Source organism: Cherax quadricarinatus, chromosome 40, assembly GCF_038502225.1.
Source record: "Cherax quadricarinatus isolate ZL_2023a chromosome 40, ASM3850222v1, whole genome shotgun sequence".
NCBI lineage: Eukaryota > Metazoa > Arthropoda > Malacostraca > Decapoda > Parastacidae > Cherax > Cherax quadricarinatus.
In genome coordinates this window covers 18,083,047-18,104,703 of record NC_091331.1, presented here as the reverse complement: position 1 = coordinate 18,104,703, position 21,657 = coordinate 18,083,047, and the positions used below count along the sequence as shown (strand labels likewise).

The window sequence follows — 21,657 nt, the reverse complement described above, 5'->3', positions numbered from 1 at the left end:
GACACTGCAAGGCTCCAGGCGGACATCAACCAAATCTTTCAGTGGGCTGCGGAAAACAATATGAAGTTCAACGATGAGAAATTTCAATTACTCAGATATGGTAAACACGAGGAAATTAAATCTTCATCAGAGTACAAAACAAATTCTGGCCACAAAATAGAGCGAAACACCAACGTCAAAGACCTGGGAGTGATTATGTCGGAGGATCTCACCTTCAAGGACCATAACATTGTATCAATCGCATCTGCTAGAAAAATGACAGGATGGATAATGAGAACCTTCAAAACTAGGGAGGCCAAGCCCATGATGACACTCTTCAGGTCACTTGTTCTATCTAGGCTGGAATATTGCTGCACTCTAACAGCACCTTTCAAGGCAGGTGAAATTGCTGACCTAGAAAATGTACAGAGAACTTTCACAGCGCGCATAACGGAGATAAAACACCTCAATTACTGGGAGCGCTTGAGGTTTCTAAACCTGTATTCCCTGGAACGCAGGAGGGAGAGATACATGGTTATATACACCTGGAAAATCCTAGAGGGACTAGTACCGAACTTGCACACGAAAATCACTCACTACGAAAGCAAAAGACTTGGCAGACGATGCACCATCCCCCCAATGAAAAGCAGGGGTGTCACTAGCACGTTAAGAGACCATACAATAAGTGTCAGGGGCCCGAGACTGTTCAACTGCCTCCCAGCACACATAAGGGGGATTACCAACAGACCCCTGGCAGTGTTCAAGCTGGCACTGGACAAGCACCTAAAGTCAGTTCCTGATCAGCCGGGCTGTGGCTCGTACGTTGGCTTGCGTGCAGCCAGCAGCAACAGCCTGGTTGATCAGGGGCTGATCCACCAGGAGGCCTGGTCACAGACCGGGCCGCGGGGGCGTTGATCCCCGAAACTCTCTCCAGGTAAACTCCAGGTAATAAATAATGGAGTTCACTTCTCAGCAATTAGCCACCCCTAAGTGGTATTTTCGTATGGTTTTTATGGTTGTATTCTCGTTTTTTTTTGTCTCATTTGATAGAATGGAAGATATATTACAGAAATAGAGATGATTTTGATTGGTTTCACTATGAAAAGTACCTTGAAATTGAGCTCGGCGAGGGAGAAATGCTTGTTTGCTTGACTATGTTCAAGAGTAAACACTGTCCATTCTAATATGCAGTCATGAATGGGTTGACATTATTTATACAATTATTGCAATAAGGCATAACAGCAAATTTTATATTTTTTGTGTTAATAAAAATTACAAATTTATATTGTAATAATAATAATAATAGTAATAATAATAATAATAATACAGGTCCTCCTCAATCCGGCATCATTGGGGCCTGTAGTGTGCCGAATTACAGAGTGGTTAGGTTAGAATACACTTAATAAAATTAACCAACTTGACTTACATAGTTCATTGAACATCGGCAAAAATCGAACATTTCTGCTACTTTGAGCTCAATTTCAAGGTACTTTTCGTCATGAAAGCAATCAAAATCATGTCTATTTCTGTAATATATCTTCCATTCCATCAAATGAGTCCAAAAAAAATGAGAATACAACCATAAAAACCATACGAAAATATACTGCAAAGAGGCGGCTAATGGCTGAGAAGTTAACTCCCTTATTTATCGTCCGTCTTTTTTATTTTTGTTGTATGTTAAGAAGCATCTTTCCATCATACATTGCCCATGAGACTGAGCTCATGGCAACCGACATGACTTCAAAGCCACCTTATTTTTAATGGATAATGTACTGTGTAGGATGACTAGATGGTCCTCGTCGAATCGACGGACAAACAACAACAACATAATGAGAAGCATTTCTTTTATTCATTGGAACCATGGCTAGGGCTAAAAGTAAGCAGGTTAAAACAATAAATGGAGAAAAAGTATTTGGAATGACTTATGCAGCAAGTAGCGCCACCAAACAGTACCAGCCGGTTGGTGTGGCGACCCTGGAAATTTGAAATTATGCTAGCCAAAATTAGTGCCGAATAACTGAAGGAACCGAATAACTGATTGCCGGATTTATGATGGCGGACCTGTAATAATAATAATAATAATAAAGAAAATTTGCAAAGGCTAGTGGACGAATTTGGGAGTGTGTGTAAAGGTAGAAAGTTGAAAGTGAATATAGAAAAGAGTAAGGTGATGAGAGTATCAAATGATTTAGATAAAGAAAAATTAGATATCAAATTGGGGAGGAGGAGTATGGAAGAAATAAACGTTTTCAGATATTTGGGAGTTGACATGTAAGGATGAGGTTAATCATAGAATTGACGAAGGAAAAAAAGGTGAGTGGTGCATTGAGGTACAGGTCCTCCATCACAAATCCGGCATCAATGGGACCTGTAGTGTGTCGGATTACTGAGTTTGCCGAATTACAGAGTGGTTAGGTTAGAATACACTTAATAAAATTAACCAACTTGACTTACACAGTTCATTGAACATCGGCAAAAATCGAACTTTTCCACTACTTTGAGCTCAATTTCAGGGTACTTTTCGTCATGAAAGCAATCAAAATCATGTCTATTTCTGTAATATATCTTCCATTCTATCAAATGAGTCCAAAAAATGAGAATACAACCATAAAAACCATACAAAAATATACTGCAAAGAGGCGGCTAATGGCTGAGAAGTGAACTCCCTTATTTATCGTCCATCTTTTTTATTTTTGTTGTACGTTAAGAAGCATCTTTCCATCATACATTGCCCAAGTTTCAATGAGATAGCCCAACAAACAACCGAGAAAAAAAAAATATTTACCAAAAATCATATATGGCAAGCCCAAGCCAGGTACTGGAAATAAGTCACTTTGACTTTTCTGGGTTATCCTAGGTTCTCTATACATACACTGCTATGTATGATAATCTATGTAACTGTATTTGTGTATACCTGAATAAACTTATTTACTTCTAGTCTGTCAACTGAGTACAAGAAACCACCCATTCATTTATTTCAGCTACCCAATAAAGTGGTCAGAAATTGGCAATTTGGCCGATTTCACACAAATTTCAACAGATGCCAATTTCAAAATAGTGTCCAGAATAAACAATGCAAACATTCCTGGCACTAAAATAACATTTGCTCTGTTCATTAGTCACGGCTACAGGCCCCTCTTATATTACTCTTGCTTACCATTTGGAATTTTTATTCACAAAAAAATAGAAGATTTACTGTTATGCAGACTGCTGCAGTATTGTAATAATTGTATAAATAATGTCAATCCATTCTTGACTCCGTACTGGAATTTAGACTGGCAGGTGGACAGGTATTGGACGGTGACGCCATCTGTTTACTCTTGAGCTTCGCTAAAGAATAGAACATTTCCGCTACTGTGAGTGCAATTTCAAGGTACTTTTCATCATGAAAGAAATCAAAATCATATCTATTTCTGTAATATATCTTTCATTCTATCAAATGAGACCGAAAAAATGAGAATATAACCATAACAACCATACAAAAATATACCGCTAAGCGGCCATTAATGGCTGAGAAGTGAACGCCGCTATTTATGTTCTGATTTCTTTCATTTTTGGTGTACGTGAAGAAGTATATTTCCATAATACATTGCCCAAGTTTGAATAAGATAACCCAACAAACAACTGAGAAAATAATAATAATAATAATATAATAATAATAATAATAATAATAATAATAATAATAATAATATCTTTATTTACTACATGTACATGTACAAGGTATACAGGCCTAGCTGACATAGGTGACATACTACTGTATAGAAAGGCACTTGTTTTGCTGAGTATTTCAAGAAAATTAGGTCAGTGTCCCAGGATAACACCCACACTAGTCGACTAACACCCAGGTACCCATTTACTGATGGGTAAACATAGACAACAGGTGTAAAGAAACACGCCTAATGTTTCTACCCTGGCTGGGAATCGAATATTTACCAAAAATCATATATGGCTAACCCAAGCCAGGTACTAAAAATAAGCCATGTTGACTTTTTTGGGGTTATCCTAGGTTCTCTACACATATGCTGCTATGTGTAATAATCTATAGAGAGAAAATAACTTTTTTGTTTCATGTTTATGATGGAGTACGAGTGTATATCATAGTTAGCCCTGTGCTATACTCCGTTTTCTCTAATATAAACCACGAAGACAAGGATAGGAGAATGGTATTTGTTTACCATATCCTCTTCATAACTCTGTCGAACTGCTCGGTGTTATGCCAAATATTATTCATTCTGGAGTATTTAACATGTTTTATGTTATTTATATTGTTTCTTATGCCATATTAGATCAATTGTGATAGGCAAATAAGCTGTAGTGTTGATATTAGCATAATAATAAAGCATATTCTCCTGCTTCATGAGACTGAGCTCATGGCAACCGACAGTGGCTTCAAAGCCACCTTATCTTTAATGAATAATGTGCTGTGTAGGTACTTTACATAATGAGAAGCATTTCTTTTATTCATTGGAACCATGGATAGGGCTAAAAGTAAGCAGGTTAAAACAATAAATGGAGTAAAAGAAATTGGAATGACTTATGTAGCAAGTAGTACCACCAAACAGTACCAGCAGGTTGGTGTGGCGACCCTGGAAATTTGAAATTATGCTAGCCAAAATTAGTGCCGAATAACTGAAGGAACTGAATAACTGATTGCCGGATTTGTGATGGCGGACCTGTATCTGTGGAGACGAAAAACATTATCTATGGAGGCAAAGAAGGGAATGTACGAAAGTATAGTGGTACCAACACACTTATATGGGTATGAAGCTTGGGTTTACAGCAAGGAGGTGGCTGAAGGCAGTGGAGATGTCCTGTCAAAGAGCAATGTGTGGTGTAAAAATTATGCAGAGAATTTGGAGTGTGGAAATTAGGAGGAGGTGTGGAGTTACTAAGAGCATTAGTCAGAGAGCTGAAGAGGGGTTGTTGAGGTGATTTGGTCATTTAGAGAGAATGAATCAAAGTAGAATGACTTGGAGAGCATATAAATCTGTAGAGGAAGGAAGGAGGGGTAGGGGTCGTCCTCAAAAAGGTTAGAGGGAGGGAATAAAGAAGGTTTCGTGGGCGAGGGGCTTAGACTTCCAGCAAGCGTGTGTGAGTGTGTTAGATATAAGTAAATGGAGATGAATGGCTTTTGGGACTTGATGAGCTGTTGGAGTGTGAGCAGGGTAATATTTAGTGAAGGGATTCAGGGAAACTGGTTATTATAAATTTAGCCGGACTTGAGTCCTGGAAATGGGAAGTACATGCCTGCACTTTAAAGGAGGGGTCTGGGATACTGACTGTTTGAAGGGATTTCTAAACTGTCGTATCTGAGCGCCTCTGCAAAGACAGTGACTATGTATGAGTGAGGTGAAAGTGTTGAATGATGATAAAAGTATTTTCTTTCTGGGGGATTTTCTTTCTTTTTGGGTCACCCTGCCTCGGTGGGAGATGGCCGACTTGTTAAAAAAAATAATAATAATAATAATATGTTTAATAATAATAATACATATAATAATAATAGTATAATAATATAATACAATAATAATAATAATAATAATATGTATAATAATACATATATAATAATAATGTACTACATAAAAATATACATGTATATAATAATAGACAGCTTCAAAGGCCATCACTAGATGGCAGTGTTTACTGCAACAAAGAGGGAGTGGTTGTGGCCGCCTCCACCTGTTACATAATGACATATTTTATTCATCTAGAGTATATACACCTACCATCCGACTTACGACCTGCTCAACTTACGACCACTCGACTTACGACCGTGTTTTTTATGCCAAATTTCTGGGAAATAAACAACTATTTGTGTTGTACACAGTGTTTATCCTAAACCTTACAGTATAAAATACAGTACTAACAACATAAAAAGTAAATTAACCCTTTCAGGGTCCGTCCCGTAGATCTACGGCTTTACGTTCAGGGTCCAAACCGTAGATCTACGCCATGAGCTCAGCTCACTCTGATAAACTGTGAGTGGTACATTTGGGCCTAGATATGAGAGAATACATCTATGTGGTATGTGTGCACCACATAAAACAGATCCTGCAGCACACTGTGTATAATGAGAGAAAAAAAATGAAATCATGATTTTTCGATTAAAACAGCAACTTTGCAGTGTTTTTTCGTATGTTTTTTATAGTTGTATTTGCGATTTCTTGGTCTCATTTGATAGAATGGAAGACATATTACAGAAATAGAGATGATTTTGATTGGTTTTAGCATTGGAAATGGCTTGAAACTGAGCTCAAAGTAGCGGAAATGTTAAATTTTTGCCGATATTCAAGAGTAAACAAACGACCTCACAAGTCTAATACACGTCAGCTGGTGGGTCTAATATACATTCACAAATATGGTGATGATATTTATACAATTATTACAGTATTGCATAAGAGTAAATCTTCTATTTTTTGGTGTGAATAAAAATTCATTATGTGAATAAAAAATCAAAATGGAATTTATTTGTAAAGCCTCAAAACATAACTAATGAACAGAGGAAATGTTAGTTTAGTGCCAGGAATGCCTACATTGTTCATTCTGGACCCTATTTTGAAATTGGAATATTTTGAACTTTGTGTTAAATTGGCCAAATTAACAATTTCCAATCACTTTATTTTGTAGTTGAAACAGTTGACTTGGCGATTTCTTGTGCTCAATCGATAGAATAGAAGTAATACTAGTGAAATAGCTAAGAATTTGGTTGATTGGAATAATGTAATTGGCCTAAAATGGGAGTCAAAGTCGGCAAAATCGCCGATTCGTAAATATCACTGACACATCAAAATTCGCGAGAGCATAATTTCGTCAATTTTCCACCAAATTTCGTACTTTTTGTTTTATTACCTTCACAAAAAGATTCTCTACGATTTCATAAGAAAAAATAACAAATTTTTTTTTTGAAAATTCTTGGACACTGGTGCGTGACTCCAGATTTGGGCCTTGGACCCTGAAAGGGTTAAAACATGAAATACCAAAATAAAACAATAAAATAAAGTCATTACAAAAATGTTTTGTTGATATTCAGTAGTAAAGTTCAACTACGACCATTTCGACTTACGACCGGTTTCTCGGAACCGAACTCGGTCGTAAGTCGGATGGTAGGTGTATCAGGTTTCTATGTTATTTATATTGTTTATTATTTTGTATTAGATGAACTGTCATAGATAAATAAGCCGTAGAGTTGATGATAGCAAAATATTCAAGGAGTATTTTGTCCTGTCTCCAGACAAACTCTCGTCGGCCGCCGCCGCCACACATATAATGTCATATTTTATTCTTTCTAGAGTATATATCAAGTTTCTATGTTATTTATATTGCCCCTCACCAGCATCAAGGAACCTTGATGCTGGTGAGGGACTTCAATTCTTTATATTGTTATCAATAATAATAATAATTATAATAATAAATATTACAATAACGATAGAACTTCAATTCCCAAAATTAATAATAATAATGCATTATTATAACAGCAAGAGCTTCAGAACGAAGCCAACTCAGTGCACTGTTTACCTAGCTGTGGGAGCAGTTCTCTCCTGCTTTGCTTACGTTTTTGACAGTCATTGGGCCAAATTTTCCTTTTCTAACCATGGGTCCTAGGAAAGTAAGTGTAAAGGACAGTGGTGAGAAGAAAAGGAGGATGATTTCCATGGAATTAAAGCATGAAGTCATAGATAAACAAGAGAGGTGTCCAGGTTTTGGGTTGAGGGGGATGTGGGGGGGGGGGAGCTGGCTCGTAACTCAAATGTTGCCTCATAACTTAGAGCAAAAAATCGACCGATCGACGGCTCATATCTCAAAAAACTCATACGTTGGGACACTCCTAAGTTGAGAGAGAGAGTGCGTGAGTGTGTACTCACCTAGTTGAGGTTGCAGGGGTCAAGTCCAAGCTCCTGGCCCCGCCTCTTCACTGGTCGCTACTAGGGCACTCTCCCTGTACCGTGAGCTTTATCATACCTCTGCTTAAAGCTATGTATGGATCCTGCCTCCACTACTTCGCTTCCCAAACTGTTCCACTTCCTGACTACTCTGTGGCTGAAGAAATACTTCCTAACATCTCTGTGATTCATCTGTATCTTCAACTTCCAACTGTGTCCCCTTGTTACTGTGTCCAATCTCTGAAACATCCTGTCTTTGTCCACCTTATTAATTCCTCTCAGTATTTTGTATGTCGTTATCATGTCCCCCCTATCTCTCCTGTCCTCCAGTGTCATGAGGTTGATTTCCTTTAACCTCTCCTCGTAGGACATACCTCTTAGCTCTGAGACTAGTCTTGCTGCAAACCTTTGCACTTTTATTTATTTATTTATTTATTTATTAACAATTTGAGCACACATACAGAGGTACAAAAAAATACAGATAAGAGCAGCATGCCAAAGCCACTTATACTATGCATAGCATTACGGGCTGGCTTAAAATTAACTTAAGATTAACTAAGCAATGATGAAATCAGTGATAAAACATTAATGCAAACAGATTACTATAAAGCACAAGTGAGTATTACAAAGACAGGTCATATGGTTGCATGCATTGTTGTACATTCAGTCGTATGAAGTACAGTGGACCCCCGGTTAACGAACTTTTTTCATTCCAGAAGTATGTTCAGGTGCCAGTACAGACCGAATTTTTTCCCATAAGGAATATTGTGAAGTAGATTAGTCCATTTCAGACCCCCAAACATACACGTATAAACGCACTTACATAAATACACTTACATAATTGGTCGCATTTGGAGGTGATCGTTAAGCGGGGGTCCACTGTATTCTGTTAGGTAGTGTATTTAAAAAATAATAAAGTTAGATTCGGTTTTAGGTTTAACATTTATGTGATATAATTGTGAGAAACATTTAAGATATACAATTTATAAGGTTCAGTTATTCAGTATTTATTTGGTTTTGGGTGAGTAAGTGATCTTTGAGAAGAGACTTGAATTTATAAACAGGTAGTGTTTCTTTTATATTTACAGGTAATGAATTCCAGATTTTAGGGCCTTTTATGTGCATTGAGTTTTTGCATAGCGTGAGATGGACACGAGGAACATCAAAGAGTGAACTGTGCCTTGTGTTATGGTCATGTGTTCTGTTGAGGTTGGCAAGGAGATGTTTGAGGGGAGGGTTAATATCAGAGTTAAGTGTTCTATGTATGTAATAGGTGCAGTAATAAGTATGGATGTTTTGTATGGTGAGTAGGTTTAGTGTATTGAATATTGGTGGAGTGTGCTGCCTGTAGTGAGAATTTGTTATCATTCTAACTGCAGCCTTTTGTTGGGTAATTAGTGGTCTGAGATGGTTAATTGTTGTTGAGCCCCATGCACAAATTCCATAGGTGAGATAGGGGTAAATAAGAGAGTGATATAGGGCCAGGAGGGCTGACTGTGGAACATAGTACCGTATCTTCGATAGTATGCCTACAGTCTTGGAAATTTTCTTAGAAATTTGTTGTATATGTGTATGAAATTTGAGTCTATTATCAAGGTGGATTCCTAAGAATTTTCCCTCTGTTAGCTTTGTGATAGGTGATCCGTTTATCATTATGTTAAGAGGGACATCTGTAGCTCTGTTACCAAACTGAATGAAGTAGGTTTTGTTAATGTTTAGTGTAAGTTTGTTAGTCCTCATCCAGGTAGATATTTTCTGTAATTCGGTATTTACAGTATTGGCTAGCGTGACTGGGCTCGGGTGAGAGAAGACGTATGTAGTGTCATCTGCAAATAGTGTGGGTTTGAGTAATTGCGAAGCATTTGGAAGGTCATTTATGTATAGGAGAAAGAGAAGAGGGCCAAGGACACTTCCCTGTGGGACACCAACTGTAATTGGTTGCGCAGAAGAGTTTGCCCCATTTGCGTACACATATTGGCTTCTGTTGCTGAGGTATGACTTGAGGTAGTTGAGGGAGTGCCCTCTTATACCATAGTGTGACAATTTTACGTGGAGCAAGTCATGGTCAACTGTATCAAAAGCTTTACGTAAGTCAATGAAGATCCCCAGTGGGACTTCTTTTTTCTCTATTGCAGTGTATATATGTTCTAGCATGTGTATAATAGCATCATTAGTATTTTTATTAGGCCTGAATCCAAATTGGCAGGGGTTGAGTATGTTTTGGGAGATAAGGTAGGAGTAGATTCGTTTATGAATTAATTTTTCGAAGATTTTTGAGAGAGGGTGTAAGTTGGATATTGGCCTATAGTTATTCAACTCTGTTTGGTCTCCTCCTTTGTGGATCGGGGTGACCCTTGCTATTTTGAGTACTGTAGGGAAGGTGGAGGATTCAATGGATTTGTTAAAGAGTGTTGCAATGATTGGTGATAGCACTTGTGACACTTTTTTGTATATAAAGGGTGGTAAGGTATTTAAATCTCCTGCCTTGTTTTTTACTATTATTATTATTATTTTTTTTTTTTTTTTTATTATCACACTGGCCGATTCCCACCAAGGCAGGGTGGCCCGAAAAAGAAAAACTTTCACCATCATTCACTCCATCACTGTCTTGCCAGAAGGGTGCTTTACACTACAGTTTTTAAACTGCAACATTAACACCTCTCCTTCAGAGTGCAGGCACTGTACTTCCCATCTCCAGGACTCAAGTCCGGCCTGCCGGTTTCCCTGAACCCCTTCATAAATGTTACTTTGCTCACACTCCAACAGCACGTCAAGTATCAAAAACCATTTGTCTCCATTCACTCCTATCAAACACGCTCGTGCATACCTGCTGGAAGTCCAAGCCCCTCGCACACAAAACCTCCTTTACCCCCTCTCTCCAACCTTTCCTAGGCCGACCCCTACCCCGCCTTCCTTCCACTACAGACTGATACACTCTTGAAGTCATTCTGTTTCGCTCCATTCTCTCTACATGTCCGAACCACCTCAACAACCCTTCCTCAGCCCTCTGGACAACAGTTTTGGTAATCCCGCACCTCCTCCTAACTTCCAAACTACGAATTCTCTGCATTATATTCACACCACACATTGCCCTCAGACATGACATCTCCACTGCCTCCAGCCTTCTCCTCGCTGCAACATTCATCACCCATGCTTCACACCCATATAAGAGCGTTGGTAAAACTATACTCTCATACATTCCCCTCTTTGCCTCCAAGGACAAAGTTCTTTGTCTCCACAGACTCCTAAGTGCACCACTCACTCTTTTTCCCTCATCAATTCTATGATTCACCTCATCTTTCATAGACCCATCCGCTGACACGTCCACTCCCAAATATCTGAATACATTCACCTCCTCCATACTCTCTCCCTCCAATCTGATATTCAATCTTTAATCACCTAATCTTTTTGTTATCCTCATAACCTTACTCTTTCCTGTATTCACCTTTAATTTTCTTCTTTTGCACACCCTACCAAATTCATCCACCAATCTCTGCAACTTCTCTTCAGAATCTCCCAAGAGCACAGTGTCATCAGCAAAGAGCAGCTGTGACAACTCCCACTTTGTGTGTGATTCTTTATCTTTTAACTCCACGCCTCTTGTCAAGACCCTCGCATTTACTTCTCTTACAACCCCATCTATAAATATATTAAACAACCACGGTGACATCACACATCCTTGTCTAAGGCCTACTTTTACTGGGAAATAATTTCCCTCTTTCCTACATACTCTAACTTGAGCCTCACTATCCTCGTAAAAACTCTTCACTGCTTTCAGTAACCTACCTCCTACACCATACACTTGCAACATCTGCCACATTGCCCCCCTATCCACCCTGTCATACGCCTTTTCCAAATCCATAAATGCCACAAAGACCTCTTTAGCCTTATCTAAATACTGTTCACTTATATGTTTCACTGTTTTTTAGTGCGTTGATAATAAGGGAGACTTCGTATGGGTTAGTCGGAGCTAGGAACAGTGTGTTCGGGTAGTTGCCGGTGAGGTAGTCATTTGGTGGGGTATCTGAGCTTGGGATTTTATTAGCAAGGTTTTGTCCTATAGTGGAGAAGAAATCATTGAGTCTGTTTGCTGTTTCTGTTGGTGGGAGTTGGGGTTCATCTGATTTTGCTCATTTTATTTCGCTATTTCGTGATATCTTTTTTGTTCCCAGAATTTCTGATAGGGTTTTCCAGGTCTTTTTTATATCACCTCGTAAGTTGGATAATCTGTTCTCATAATACAATTTTTTTGCCCTTCTTATCAGGCTGGTTAGGATTGACGAGTAACGTTTTGTTTGGTCTCTGGTTATGTGACCCATTCTGTACTGTTTTTCATATTGGTGTTTTGTATTTATGGATTTGAGAATGCTGGGTGTTAGCCAGGGACTGTTCAGTCTCTTAGCTGTCATCTGTTTAGTTTTTTTAGGGCAGTGCTTGTTATAGAGGTATTGGGTCTTTTTTAGAAAATTATTAATACATTCGTCAATATCTGTATAGATTTCTAGCTCAGTGTGCCAATCAATGTTTGCTGCTGCTGTTGTGAAGTTATTAATGGCTGCCTTATTGTGAAGTCTGAAGGTGACTTTAGTAGTGTCTTGGGGTAGTTTACCAAGAGTTGTTATGAGGAAAGTAGGGTAGTGGTCTGTGGTATTATCTGTAATTATGCCTGATTTTAAAGGGGATATGGTGTTGGTCCAGATGTGGTCAAGTAGGGAAACACTAGTCTCTGTAACTCTTGTAGGTTTTGTTACCGTTGGTAGTAACATACAGTTACTCATTGTGTTTGTGAATTCAGTAACATGTGGGTCCTGGTCTTGCAGGAGATTTATATTGAAGTCACCTGAGAGTAGTAAGTGATCTTTGTTCATGTGTGCATCAGTTATCATACTTCCTAGGTTTTGACTAAATTGGCTAATGTTTGACTGTGGAACTCTGTAGATGTTTATCAATGTGAGAGGTTTTTGTAGGTATTTGGATTTGAATTTAGCTATTATATATTCCCCATGTTCATCCCTTGTGCAAGTATTAGTGATACATTCTAGTTGGTCTGAGTAGTATATAGCTGTGTAACCCCCTTGTTGATCTGGCCTACAGTTGTGTATGGCTGTGTAACCAGGAATGGCATAGACATCTGTACTATCAGGCTTTAGCCAGGTTTCAGTTAGTGTAATGATGGACATATTGGCATGTAAGGAATTTAGTAATGCTATGAGGTCATCGTAATGCTTGCTTAAAGATCTGATATTGTAGTTAAAGATAGTTATGTTGTTGTTGGCACTGAGAAGTGCCTTTGATTGTTCTGCAGTGTAGTAATTACAGTAACTGTTTGATTCATTTAAGTCATTAAATAAGAGGTTGGTATCAGGATCAGTGCTTGTAATCATAAGATTTGTAGTGAATCTATAGTTAGAATTAAGTATAAAACAAAGTAAATAGTTTATTTACGTGCTTGGCTAGGTGTGGGTTCCAAACTGGTGCCACAAACTCCAATATGGGCCTAACATACACGGTGTACAGGGTCCTGAACGATTCCTTATTAAGATGTCGGAATGCTGTTCTGAGGTTTGCTAGGTGCCCATATGCTGCAGCCGTTATTTGGTTGATGTGTGCTTCAGGAGATGTGCCTGGTGTTATACTCACCCCAAGATCTTTTTCCTTGAGTGAGGCTTGTAGTCTCTGGCCCCCTAGACTGTACTCTGTCTGCGGTCTTCTTTGCCCTTCCGCAATCTTCATGACCTTGCACTTGGTGGGATTGAACTCCAGGAGCCAATTGCTGGACCAGGTCTGCAGCCTGTCCAGATCCCTTTGTAGTTCTGCCTGGTCTTCGATCGAATGAATTCTCATCAACTTCACGTCATCTGCAAACAGGGACACCTCAGAGTCTATTCCTTCCGTCATGACAGGTGGACATTTATACCTGCCTTGGTCATTTACTATTATCTTGGAATATAAACAAAGTATTTATAGGTCTCAGCAACGTTTTTAATGTGGAAGTATATAATAATAATGAGGAGGAGAAGGAGGAGGAGGAGAAGGAGGAGGAGGAGAAGGAGTAGGAGGAGAAGGAGGAGGAGGAGGAGAAGGAGGAGGAGGAGGAGAAGGAGGAAGAGGAGGAGGAGGAGTGTTTAATGGGTTTATTGGTGATGCTGCAAGCGGGTGGTTAAATGATATACTTCTTCGGAGGCTTCTTAGTTTATTTAAAATGTCGTGGTGGGTACACAGGTTTTTGTGTTGTGCCCATGGCCCGGGAGGGCCATCCCACGAGAGAGAGCTAGGAGTAGGCCTTGTGTCTTCCTGCTAGGCCGCTGTGAGAGTGAGAGTCAGGCAAGGGCAGGCAGGCTGAAGTGGCAACGCCTATAGGTGGCAGCACCAGCATGGCGTGAAATATGAACTAAGCTGGCAGACAGCATGGGCTGTCTGTGCAGACAGTACAGGCTGTCTACATACGCTCGGCCACCTACCTCGCGTCATCCCGACGCGACAGTACTGGTGGCAAAAGAAACTCAGTCTCTCTCTCGTTGGAACAGGGCACAGAACACAAAATAAAAACATATATATACATATGGACATGGAAAAAAACTTCCTACAGGGAGGGAAGAAAAAAACATGTGGGGGTGTGCTAAACATCATGGTCAAAGGCAGTGAGCATCGAAGTGCATCACTGCACGCCTTCCTGCGTCTGGACAGATACTGCAACACAGGAGACATCGCTGCGGCTGAGCTGTGACAGGGTACGGTCTCCTCTGGAACGGTGAAGCAGTCATCGTAGGAGTCACTGCAGGTTTTCACTCAACCTGGAGCACGACATGCTTGTGCCCTCGAGTGAGGCGTCGACAAAACTCGGCAACTGGGCAGGACTTCTGGCAAGCGACTCAGGAGGACACTTCTCGACTGGTACTGTCGCTGGGCTGTCACTGCCGGCGAGCGTGGAGCGAGTTGTGGAGAGAGTCGTGGCAGAGACGACTGGGCGAAACATCTGGGAGTCGTAACATCATACACCAGACTGCAGTGAGAGAGCTAGCAGTCAAAGTGACATCATCTTTGTGCAGGCTGCTCACTGAAGCTTGTGACACGAGGGTGACACAGCGCCTGCCGACAGTGGCTAACTGCGGCTTGGCGAGTATCATTCTCTCGGCAGTTGGAGTTATAGCAGAGGTTAGTCTAAGCGTCCCCAGACTTGTTTCTCTACATATAACTGCACTCTGACGGTCTGGAGGTGAAGTGAAACAAATCTCGATGGGAATCATAGCAGGTACGATTCTACAGAACATCACGAGCGACGAGCATAAAAGCTTTCTGTACAAGAGGGCTCGGTCACTCGGGGCTGTCTGATAGCTGTCAAACACACTGGTCACATGGGTGACTTAACACAGTGGTGCTACTCAGGTCTGTCTCAGACCTCACTGGACACACGGAAACTTTAAACACACCGCGGTACATGCGGTACGCTAACATGTGAGAACACTGACTGAGATGAATTAACACATGACATATATCTTCTCTCAATCTTCTCGACAATACAGAAATAATTACTAGAAACACTCGATGTGAAATCATGTGATGTCAGGCGTGATGTCGCGAGGTGACGTCAGCAGCACTGTGACATCAGTAGACATCTCGAGGTGACGTCAGGCAAACATAGTGACGTCATGAAGTCGGGCAGCATCGTCGGTGACGTCAGTGTGATGCAGGCAGCAGACCACAGCATGTGGCCTGGGACATCTGGCTCGGTAACTCACGTGGTTTGTAGATCCACGTGACATCGTCCACACCCAACGTGGCGTCGTGATCCACATGGCGTCGTGATCTACGTGGCATGCTGATCTATGTAGCTTCGAGTGGCCTCGGGCACTCGGATACAATGAATGGCAATGAATTCACACGGAAAACAGCAGAAAACACAGCAGAGGGAGTAGGCAGTGGTGAGTGTATGGTAGACGGGTGAGCGTGAGTAGGGCGGGCATGGGCAAGGTGAGGAACGGCCACTTCCTCCTCCTCCTCCTCCTCCCACAAACACGTGGAGAAGCTCACACTGGACGCAGAAATCACCACGAAACTCACCTCTGGCTTGCTGAAACAGCTGTGTTGAGCTGAACAACAACAGCAACATACAAGTGATGCTGAGCACGTGACTTGAGAAACAGTGTGGGACGCTGTAGTGTGGGGTCACTTACAATTCTCGGAGAATTTCGGCAAATTTCGGCTGGATCCTGCTTGTACCTGTGTCTGGATGCTCAAACGTGCAGACACGACATCAGGATAACTTGTTGAGAGACGGATGCTTCTTGTGTAGGGTGATGAAGTAAAGATGACTTCATACCTCTCCTTCCTCTCTCTGGGCAAACAACTGCTGCGACCACTGCTGCTACCAATGTTTAATGGGTTTGTTTGGTGTTCTGGTAGCGGGGAGTAAATGATACGTCTTCGGAGGCTTCTTACTTTATTGTTAAGTCGTGGTGGGTACACAGGCTTGTGTGTTGTGCCCATGGCCCGGGAGGGCCATCCCACGAGAGAGAGCAAGGAGTAAGGCCTTGTGTCTTCCTGCTAGGCCGCTGTGAGAGTGAGAGTCAGGCAAGGGCAGGCAGGCTGAAGTGGCAACGCCTATAGGTGGCAGCACCAGCATGGCGTGAAATATGAACTAAGCTGGCAGACAGCATGGGCTGTCTGTGCAGACAGTACAGGCTGTCTACAGGAGAAGGAGGAGGAGCAGGAGGAGGAGAAGGAGGAGGAGGAGGAGGAGGAGGAGGAGGAGGAGGAGGAGGAGGAGAAGGAGAAGGAGAAGGAGGAGGAGAAGGAGGAGAAGAAGGATGAGGAGAAGGAGGAGGAGAAGAAAAAGGAGAAGAAGAAGAAGAAGGAGAAGAAGAAGAAGAAGAAGGAGGAGAAGGAGGAGGAGGAGAAGGAGGAGGAGAAGGAGGAGGAGGAGAAGGAGGAGGAGAAGGAGGAGAAGAAGGATGAGGAGAAGGAGGAGAAGAAGAAGGAGGAGAAGAAGAAGGAGGAGGAGAAGGAGGAGGAGGAGAAGGAAGAGGAGGAGAAGTAGGAGGAGGAGGAGGAGGAAGAGGAGTAGGGTAGGAGGAGAAGGAGAAGAAGGAGGAATAAGAGGAGGAGGAGGAGGAAGAATAAGAAGAGGAGGAGGAGGAATAAGAAGAGGAGGATGAAGAATAAGAGGAGGAGGAAGAATAAGAGAAGGAGGAGGAGGAAGAATAAGAGGAGGAGGAGGAGGAATAAGAGGAGGAGGAGGAGGAATAAGAAGAGGAGGAAGAGGAAGAAGAGGAGGAGGAAGAGGAAGAAGAGGAGGAGGAAGAGGAAGAAAAAGAGGAGGAGGAAAAGGAGGAAGGAGGAGAAGAATAATAATAATACGTTATAATAATAATACGTAATAATAATAATGCCTAATTATAAGTTCCCTTGAAGCATGAAAAACAAAGTCCACCCCTGACAGTGACATGATAAGGGGAGATAACATCTTATAAGAGCTGACGTTTGATGAACATACACGAGGGTGGGGGAGGGTACAGTCGATAAGAAAAGATTAGATGACCATCCCCCTCCAGTTGTTTTTGCTGGCACACAAACATTTCTGTCTGTCTATTTGTCTGTCTGTCAAGCTCCCTGTCTATCTATCTATCCATCTAGCTCTCTGTCTCAGAGAGAGCCACAAGACTGCATCATCACATTTACTCACATCTTCAAGCAGAGTATAGCACTTTGTCTGGATTTTTGGGTTATCCTAGGTAATTTATACTACGTTTACTTGTATTTATGTGTACCTGTGAGACAGAGATAGATTGAAAGAGATAGACAGAGACAGATAGACAAAGCCAGAGACAGATAGACAAACACAGATAGATAGAGACAGAGACAGATAGACACAGATAGACAGACAGAGACAGAGACAGACAGAGATCTTCAGACCCTAAACTTGGGGTTAACATGACTTTCCTCTTAAAAGAGGAGTGTTAATATGACATTACATCAGCGAATCCTTGGTGTTTGCCACACTGTTTGCTCTAGCTGGCGCTCAATTAAACTGGCGCTCCCACAAGGTACTAAGTGGTCCCAGATTTTTTTAATACTGCTCACACCGAGTGTTAAGATCAATTCTATGCTGGCCTGGCATCTCAGGCCAATCGTGCCAAATTTGGATGCAGGAAAATTAAACCGTATATATACGTTTGGACCGTTTAGGGGTTAATATTGTGTTAATGTCACCTTTGTACCATTTGTAACCTTTTTAGTATATTTTTAAATGTTTATACAGTAGTGTACTGTATATTGTAATAAACAGATTAGAGGAAGTCAACTATAATACACATTATTTAGGTATGCACACTGGTCAGAAAGCCTGTCATAAGTCTGAGTCATTGGTAAATGAGTACGTCGCTAAGTGAGGAGAGGCTGTACTTATCTATTGGCCAGGCTACAGTTATTACTGGTGTGCAACCTGGCAATACCTGGACCCAAAGCAGTAATTCAGAACTTGGATCATACATGTAATTTTAATCTTGGTGTCATATAGCCCATATCAGTATAGATAAAAGGGATTATACCTCAGCCATTGGTTAGATGTGGATGGTTCTGTTTGGCCTGATCTTAATAGATTCCATAGGTCTGCATGGAAACTAGATAAAAATTTGTATGATAATGCAAAGATATTTGGGTTGCCAAATTCTGTATTTAAGATGATTTGACAATGGTCAGGACTTTTCTACCTAGCAGAGAAGACTCATCAACCATAAATATCCTCAGGATGTATACCATCACTTGGGAACTGTAATGAGAGATCCTCACATCCTAGCTCTTGAGATACTCTCATTGGTTTCAAAAAATGCCTAGTCTAACAGGTTGAGCCGTGTATTTGTAGTGAGGTGTTTTGAGCTGTTTAGATTCCTGTTAAAGCTACCTCCACCTTCATTAGAGGGCTACTAGTAGGATTCCTGGTGGTTCATCAGAACCTGTATATAATATTACGTTGTAAAGAATGAAGAATTATTTTCATGTAGAGGTCAGTAAATTGCAAAGACAGCCAATTTCCAGTATTATCTGTTTCAACTGTTATGGCACAAGAACAGTCCCTGGGTACATATAGCAAATGCACATTCAGTAGAAAATGGAAAATGGAAGTGGGCTACCTGAGTTAAAAAAAAAAAAGTAGTAGGAAGTAGTTAAACTTAAGGTCATTTAGTAGGTGAAGTTAATACAGTAGGTTTTATTCCTTGTGGTTCATTGAGTTCTACACTTAGTCACTTTTCATTCTTCAAAATGTAATATACCATATGCAGTACTATTTTTTTCCTATTTACTAATAAACATAGAGTGCATATCTTGACAGATATAAACTGGAGGTTAAGATGTGTGAGCTGTTTTTATTCCTAAATGTTTGAGGGGAGGTTTTGTGGATACAGAATTAAAAAAAAAATAGATAAAATATATATACATTTCAGAAACTGTCACTGAGCTCAGAATGACATTTTGTATTTAGGAGATGGGATGGGAGATGGGAAGTACAGTGCCTGCACTCTGAAGGAGGGGTGTTAATGTTGCAGTTTAAAAACTGTAGTGTAAAGCACCCTTCTGGCAAGACAGTGATGGAGTGAATGATGGTGAAAGTTTTTCTTTTTCGGGCCGCCCTGCCTTGGTGGGAATCGGCCAGTGTGATAATAAATATAATTATTTTATTGCACTGTTATATAAGAAAATGTCAGCAAACTCTGTTTGTAGTTTATTCTTGTAAGTTTTTTGACATATAGGACATGTTGCCTCTGTTCTGAGACTCCTTACATGTGGTAGCCTTTTATTACAGAATGTTAAAAATGTGTAGAGTTGACAGTATTCATTTTTATTTGTTGTGCTTCCTGTGTCTTCTTTCAGATACATTTGGACCTTGCTAAATATCACGAGTTGAATAGGTTTGTCAAGGAGTCTGAATCTTATGACAGAGAAGCTGCTATTTTTCATTTAAGCCAAGCAGCCAGATGTGGCATTCTTGAAGCCATCAAAACTATGGCACATCTCCATCTTGGCTTACAGCATGACATCCTGCCAGACATTGAGGTATGTGGTAAAGAAAAATAAACTTCAATAAATGTTTGGAATATGTGGTAGGGTACTGAAAACAGTTAAGAGTTTTTACAGGATAGTAAGGCTCAGGTTAGAGTTGAGACACCTAAAATGGAGGAATGTAGCAAATAATATTTTAGCAGAGATCACCCCAGGAGGCAGCTCAGATGAAAATTCACACACACACGAGCTATTAAATCTCTGCACCAAATTCACCTTAAACCAGCAAATATTAGAGCCTACAAGACTAGAAAACACGCTGGACCTCATCTTCACTAACAACGATGATCTGATACATAATATAACTGTATCAAAGACAATACACTCAGACTACAACATAATAGAGGTACAGACATGTATGCACAGGGCTCCTAACCAGCAAAATATGATCTATCATGAGGGTGAGCTCACAAAATTCAACTTCAGTAACAAAAACATACAATGGGAACAAGTCAACCATGTCCTAAATGAAACAAGCTGGGAAGATATCCTAAACAACACGGATTTGAATGTTAGCCTAGAAAAAATTAACTCTGTGGTCCTTGAGATCTGCTCATGGCACATTCCATTAACCCTTTGAGGGTCGACAGGCCCTCTCCGAAACTCGTTCTCAGGGTCGGCCAAATTTAAAAAAAAAAAAAATTATTTTCTCTTATGAAAAGATAGAGAATCTTTTCCCGATCATAAAGACACCAAAAGTTTGAAATTTGATAGAAAACTTACGGAATAATGCTCTCGCAAAGTTAGCGGTCTCAGCGATGTTTACGCATCGGCGATTTTGCCCACTTTGAGCCCCATTTTCGGCCAATTTCACTGTACTAGTCGACAAAAAACATGAATATTTCGCTAGAACTCCATTTTTTCTATCGAATGGGTGCAAGAAACCACTCATTTATGAAATTCAACTATCCAGTACAGTGGTCAGAATTTAGTGATTTTGCCAATTTCACACAAATTTCAAAAGATGCCAATTTCCGAATAGGGTCCAGAATAAACAAGAAAGACATTCCTAGCACTAAAATGACATTTCCTCTAGTCATTAGTAACGTCTCAAGGCCCCTCTTATATTCTTTTGCTTTCCACTTTGAATTTTTATTTTCACAAAAAATATAAGATTTACTGTTATGCAGACTACTGCATTAGTGTAAAAAATGGTATAAATATTATTGGTGCACTTGTGAAAGAATATTAGACTCACCAGTTGACGTGTATTGCACGCTTGGCACGATTTGTGTACTTTTGAAGTTTGGTAAAAATCGAACATTTCTGCTACTTTGAGCTCAATTTCAAGGCACTTTTCTTTGTAAACCCAGTCAAAATCATCTCAATTTCTGTAATACGTCTTCCATTCTATAAAATGAGACCAAGAAAACTAGAATACAACAATAAATACCATACGAAAATACACTGCAAAGTCGCTGATTTATTCAAAAAAAATGGTCAAAGTTTTTTTTTCTCATTATGCACTGTGTGCTGCAGGATTTTTTTTAGACTGTGCACACTGACCACATAGACCCATTCTTTCATATGAAGGCCTACCAGCTTTCTCCCACTAGATTTGAGGCCGCTAGAATTTATGAGTACTAGTACGTCAAAAACCCCTACGCGTAAGACGTACTAGTACGACGAAAACCCTCAAAGGGTTAAGAAAAAGAAAGAGAAGATGTAAACTAGAAAGAGAGAGATGCTTCCTATACAGATGAAGGCAAAGAATCACAGAGCTGCTGAGAGGGGTCAATATATC

The 21,657-nt window shown here is 40.4% G+C and overlaps 1 protein-coding gene across 7 annotated transcripts in view; it reads left to right on the top strand.

Moving 5' to 3' along the window:
• LOC128706492 (eukaryotic elongation factor 2 kinase) overlaps window positions 1–19,907 on the top strand; it is a gene marked incomplete at its 3' end in the record, with an annotated part of 256,511 nt that extends 236,604 nt beyond the window's left edge. For all 7 annotated transcript variants that reach the window (XM_070092758.1, XM_070092762.1, XM_070092759.1 and 4 more), the window contains 1 exon segment: window positions 19,725–19,907. In XM_070092758.1, coding sequence (XP_069948859.1) covers window positions 19,725–19,907 — 183 coding nt within the window.
• Between the last annotated feature and the right edge of the window lie 1,750 nt (window positions 19,908–21,657).